We start from the raw sequence: 6,687 nt of genomic DNA, 5'->3' as shown, positions 1-6,687 counted from the left end.
CAGGAAACATGGGGGTATTAGTGTCGTAGTCAGGTGATCTACTACAGAAAACAGGAGGGTTTGTAAGTGTCGTAGGTCAGCTGATCTACTACAGGAAACATGGAGGTTATAGTGTCGTAGGTCAGGTTGATCTACTACAGGAAACAGGGAGGGTTATAGGTGTAGGTTCAGGTTATCTACTACAGGAACAGGGGTAGAGTGTCGTAGTCAGGTTTATCTACACAGGAAACATGGAGGGTATAGTGTCGTATCGATTGATCTACTACAGGAATGGAGGGGTATAGTTGTCGTAGGTCAGTGTGTCTAATTACACGCGAAACATGGAAGGATACGTTGTGTGTCGTCGTACTAAGGTTCTATGGAGTATCATATGTGGCGTCGTGACAGGACACTAACGGAAACATGGAGGGTATAATGCGTAGATCAGGTTATATCTACTACAGGAAACATGAGGAGGTATAAGTGTCGTAGGTCAGGTTAATCTATACAGGAAAGCATGGAGAGGGTAATAGTGTCGTAGGTCAAGCGTTTTATCTACTACAGGAAACATGGAGGGTATAGTGTCGTAGTTCGGTTATCGACTACAGGACAACATGGAGGGTATAGTGTCGATGGGGTCTATTGGGATGTTATCTCTACAGGAAACATTGGAGGATAGTGTCGTAGGTCAGTGCTATCTACTACAGGAAACATGGCAGGTATAGTGTCGTAGGTCAGGTTATCTAACTACAGGAACACAGGGAGGGTTATAGTGTCATAGGTCAGGTTATCTACTACAGGAAACGATGGAGGGTATAGTTGTCGTAGGCTCAGGTTATCTACTACAGGAAACATGGAGGGTATTGGGCGTAGATCAGGTTATCGGACTACAGGAAACATGGAGATAGTGTCGTAGGGTCAAGGTTATCTACTACAGGAAACATGGAGGTATAGTGCGTAGGTCAGTGATCTACTACAGGAAACAGGGTGTATAGTGCGTCGTAGTCAGGTTATCTACGTACAGAACACTGGAGGTATAGTGTCGGTAGTCAGGTGATCTACTACAGAAAACATGGAGGGATTTATGATGTCGTAGTCAGGTGATCTAACAGGGAAAACATGCGAGGTATAGTGTCAGTCAGGATTATACGACAGGTAGAGGTCTTAGTCGATATCTACAGGAAACATGGAGGGTATAGTGTCGTACAGGATTCAGGATTTATACTTACTACAGAAACATGGAGGTGTATAGGTCGTTAGGTCAGGTGATCTACTACAGGAAACATGCGAGGGATTTAGTGCTCGTGCGTCGTAGAGTTTGATCTACTACAGGAAAACTAGGGAGGTCTGTATAGTGTCGTTAGGTCAGTATCTTTATACAGGAAACATGGAGGTATATGTCGTTAGGTCAGGTGATCTACTACAGGAAAACGAGAGGGTATTGAGTGTCGTTAGAGTCAGTATCTACCTATCAGAAACAATGGAGGGGTTTATAGTGTCGACAGTAGCAGGGTATGATTTCTACTACACTGGAAACATGGAGGAGCTTATAGTGTCGTAGTACTTGAAGGTTGATGTATCTACTACAGGAAACATGGCGGGGATAAGTGTCGTATGCAGTATCAGGGTATTACATACAGGGAAACATGGAGGTATAGTGTCGTAGTCAGGTTATAACACTACAGAAACATAGGAGTATGTGTCGTAGGTCAGGTTGATTCTACTGACCGGAAACATGGAGGATAGTGTCGTTAGATCAGGTGATCTACTTACAGGAAACTATGGAGGTATAGTGGCGTTACAGTATATCAGGTTATCTACTACAGGAAACATGGAGCTGTATAGTGTCGTAATCAGGTTATATACTGCTGGCGATCTGGCCTCAGTCCCAATCGCAGGGGACTATGGGAGGTTATGTTCAATCAGAGAAAATGTGACTGTGTGTGAACGAACACGCACAGATGACACACATACACACAGACAGGGGGGATCAAAACTACAACCTGTTACCGTGCCGTGGTTGGTTTCCAATAGCATTTGTTACACACTATTTATAAGCAGCACTACAGGTACCAGTTAATCCAGCACTGGGCTGCCAACTGCCAGCCTGTTGGCACTGGGACTCGTTTGTGTGTGTGGTACTTATGAAGGCTTAGGGCAACATAACACAGAGAACCAGAAACCCACCCAGGAACATACGATACATGTTTAGACAACGCTAAGATAACGCTAAGACAACGCTAAGACAACGCTAAGACAACGCTAAGACAACGCTTAGAAGAAGAAAAAAGACAAGTTTCTTATTTTATATGATTTTTTTATTTTTACCTTTATTTAACTAGGCAAGTCAGTTAATAACAAATTCTTATTTACAATGTCGGCCTACCGGGGAACAGTGGGTTAACTGCCTTGTTCAGGGGCAGAACGACAGATTTTTACCTTGTCAGCTCGGGGATTTCAACTTGCAACCTTTCGGTTACTAATCCATCGCTCTAACCACTAGGCTACCCTGCCGCCTCTACACTCTAACCACTAGGCTACCCTGCCGCCCCTACACTCTAACCACTAGGCTACCCTGCCGCCCCTCCACTCTAACCACTAGGCTACCCTGCCGCCCCATATGATGTGGCATAACCATGTCTAAACCAAAGACAGATATCTGCTTTCAGATTCCCTTTTTGAACTGGTAAAAGCACAAATCCATGAATCTAAAGCCTTCCTTCTGGAGAGAACCTTTATGGTGAAGGGGGGCGGGAGGCTTCTGAGACTTTTGTATTTTATTATATTTTATATTTTATATTTTATATTTTAATTATATTTTATTACGTTCCTATTTATTTCAGAGGGGGAATCGGAGTTCTTAAGAAAACAATAGTGATTATTAACGATAACGGAATAAATAAATAACGCACGTGAGATCCGCCTATAAATGGAGTGCAATTATCGCTGAATTTGCATATAATGATATATTCCTATCAAAAGGATTAAGAAAAGCATAGCGGTTCAGGGTGACTAATTAGCAACAAAGAGAAATACTTTTTTTTATTTTTTTATTATTATTATTATTATTTTTTTACAAGAGTCCACAACGTGAATATTAATAGCATTTTGAGTCGGTACGTGGAAAACTGTGCTAGTTACAGGTACATCATACGCAAAAGTAATCTAAATTGCGCTTGGCACCTGGGCACCCCCCTCGAGCTAAGCCCAGAATCCCAATGACGGATTGACTGTAACAAATATCGGACTAAAAACAAGCGTAATATATTTTCAGCTTAGTAGTGTGTTTGTTTTAAGCCGAGCTCCCTGAACATCAGCGATGGGGAGGGGACAGACGCAGGCTGAATAATGGTGTACATCAAGAGACTCAGGAAGTCATTAACCACAGCGCCACTAGCTAAATAAAAGCTGCACAAGCATTTCCTTCTGATGCGGCCATATGTTTTATAGCATGTTTAGTTTACAATCCCGGGGCCATCCTGTCCCAGAGAATACGCCTAGTTAGCTTGCACAGTATTGATTTCTTTCAGAGGCAGTGGGGGGGGAATGTGGGTGGATGAGGAAGGGGAGGTACCGGCTCATTGGAAACTCGGTTGATTTTTCTGCAAGCCTGTGAAGGGAAATGTTCACATCTCACTGGGAGGAAAAACTGTAGCCATTCTCCATGAAGCAGACAGAGGAGGTTAAACACTGCCCACAGCAGACAGAGGTTAAACACAGCCCACAGCAGACAGAGGAGGTTAAACACAGCCCACAGCAGACAGAGGAGGTTAAACACAGCCCACAGCAGACAGAGGAGGTTAAACACAGCCCACAGCAGACAGACAGAGGTTAAACACTGCCCACAGCAGACAGAGGAGGTTAAACACTGCCCACAGCAGGTAAACACTGCCCACAGCAGGACAGAGGAGTTAAACACTGCCCACAGCAGACAGACCAGAGTATAAACACTGCCACAGCAGGTTTTAAACACTGCCGCACAAGCAGACAGAGGAGCGTTAACCAGCCAGCCCACAGCAGACAGAGGAGGTTAAACACTGCCCACAGCAGGTTAAACACTGCCCACAGCAGACAGAGGAGGTTAAACACTGCCCACAGCAGAGCGTTAGAAGTCTCGCTGGGTGAAAACGGGTCAGTCGAAGCCTTTGAGGCGGCAGATTATGCAACGCAAACAAGGCAATGAAATGCTTTCCGATGCTGAGGGAGCACAAACGACCCAAGGTGGGATGGTTGAACGGGAGGGGATGTTCACAGAGACAAATGACACTCAGCGACAGAGTTGGGAGACGAAAGAATGGGAGGAGGATATGCATTCCAAGATGAATGAGGCCTATGAGTTGACCATTTTTCTTATTGACCGCAACGAAAGAGGTACAATCAATCATTGTATCGAAGGTAGATAATACAGTTGGTCGYCAGTTTTGATTTTGTCAGCCTTGTTTGAACACCATATTAGTCAAAATAAGCTAATCCTGATAGGTGGCGTATCTTAATAACCTGATAAGATATGCAAAGTTTATTCTGAAGGAAGCGTTTAAGAACGCTGTTTCTAATTGACAAAACTAAAATGCATTAATGCATGGTAACTAGTTAAAACAACCCATTTAAGATCTAGTTTATTAGCAGCCCATGGTATTTACAGATAGGCAAACCRCATGCTTCAGCCTATATATTTATAAAAACACTACGCAGCATCATTTGGGCCACAGGTGATCATGCTTATTGCTAATATACTGTAGACCATATGCATYGTCCAACATATTAAAATAATTTTAACATAATTTTGAACAATATGTTAATTAATCCCATTTCTGGAGATGGAAATGATATTTTAGATGGTGCAAGTATAATGTTAGTAGTAGAATGTAATTGAACTTCTCAGTCTTTGTACATAAAATGTCCCCGGGAAAAGGGAAACCTCTCCCCTCTACGACTTTTTCCCCTCCACTGCTACAACAATTTCCAGAGGAAACACTGCAGGTAACCTTGGTAACACTGCATGTTTGGTAGTATATATACACAGTCAATGTAAACGTTGAGGTTCTTTACCTTCCATCTCTATTGCTGTCCAACTCTTTGAAAACGCTGATTGGAGACTCAGGCCTATAGTGACTTGTGGGACCTGTGAACACAACAATGTAGCAATAGGGTTACTGTGGAATCACCTGATAACGTTCTAGGCTCCATAGTTGTGAACTGTGAAATCTCACCTTCAGTGAAAACGGTAATAAGTCATTGAGTGACAAAACAATTTTACTCAAATTTCAATTGTGGTGGTGGGAATTCCCCTTTAACTATATCAAATATACGTGGCTCCCGAGTGGCACAGCAGTCTAAGGCACTGCATCTCAGTGCAAGAGGTGTCACTACAGTCSCTGGTTCGAATCTAGGCTGTATCACATCCGGATGTGATTGGGAGTCCCATAGGACAGCAAACAATTGGCCCAGGGTCGTCCGGGGTTGGCCGGGGTAGGCCGTCATTGTAAATTAGAATTTGTTCTTAACTAACTTGCCTAGGTAAATAAAGGTTAAATAAAATAAAATAAAAATACACTTAGTTAACAAAACATTCGTAACTCGTTCCATGATAGACTGACCAGGTGAATCCAGGTTAAAGAAGGATTGTTAAGCCTTGAGACAATTGAGACATGGATTGTGTATGTGTGCCATTCTGAGGTTGAATGGGCGAGACAAAAGATTAAGGAGGGAGGGAGGTACGAAGGGAAATGAGGGATGTAGGATGGGCTGYGGGGAGGGAGGGGAGGGAGGGAGAGAGGATGAGGGTAGGGAGGGAGGGGGGTTCACCCAGTGCTTGGGCAATCAGGCGATGAGTCAGTCATGCTGAGAGAACATTTGGTTCTACTGTAAAAAATAAATAAAAAATAAAACATAAAAATGTGTCAGGATCCAGAATGCAATCAGGGCGCTTTGTGCTGTACGGCAGTATAATGACATGATTTCCCCTCTGTTCGCCATTCGCCCTAGTTTTCAGGCACTGGAAAAAGGCTACACTCCCGCACTCCCGTTCTCCTTCACCGAACCACGGGGGCCACATTCACTTTCCGATCACAAGAAACGAGATGAGCAAGAAAGGGGGGAAGTTGACCTCCATTCACGACTAAACCAATTCCTTATCATTGACTCAAAAGCTGGGAATCTAAAAAGGGGCAAACTGATTGCCCCAAAGATGTAGAAAGAAGCACTTTACATAATGCTAATTACACATCCGCCATAATTAGCTTTCTGTACATGATTTGGCTAATTATGGAAAAGCTAATTGTGAAATTAGCCATTTTTCCCACCATACAGTGTGCTGCATTAAGAATCCCTGTGTTTAGATGTTTAACAGAGAAAAATATGAACAGTGAATGAATTGGATTTATTTATCTTAAATCTATAGATCCAGGGTTAAGGTCAATTCCTATTTAACTTGAAATTCCAATTCAATTCTTGATTTCACTCATGAAGTGGAGAATGTAATTTGAATTGTATTTCAAATTTCAACAATCTTCAAGTTATGGAATTTAATTGATTAGACTATTTTGACTTTTTTTTTTATTGAAATTGTAAAAAACATTTCATCTTTGGAATTCAGTATTTTTACATTTCCCACTAAATGGATTTAATGGACAAAGTATCAAACATTGGCTGCAGGATTTGTTTTAAATCAGTTCAACTTGTATTTCTATATTTCCAGTATAGCTCGGC

The 6,687-nt window shown here is 42.4% G+C and overlaps 1 protein-coding gene across 1 annotated transcript in view; it reads right to left on the bottom strand.

The window, feature by feature from the left end:
- LOC112069628 (glucosidase 2 subunit beta) overlaps window positions 1-6,687 on the bottom strand; it is a 76,692-nt gene that overhangs the window by 47,455 nt on the left and 22,550 nt on the right. The window contains exon 7 of the mRNA XM_024136982.2: window positions 5,029-5,101. Within this exon, the coding sequence (XP_023992750.2) occupies window positions 5,029-5,101 (73 nt within the window). The remainder of the gene's footprint in view (window positions 1-5,028; window positions 5,102-6,687) is intronic.

This window comes from Salvelinus sp. IW2-2015, unplaced genomic scaffold (assembly GCF_002910315.2).
Source record: "Salvelinus sp. IW2-2015 unplaced genomic scaffold, ASM291031v2 Un_scaffold1060, whole genome shotgun sequence".
Taxonomy (NCBI): Eukaryota; Metazoa; Chordata; class Actinopteri; order Salmoniformes; family Salmonidae; genus Salvelinus; species Salvelinus sp. IW2-2015.
This window is presented reverse-complemented; position numbering and strand designations above follow the sequence as displayed.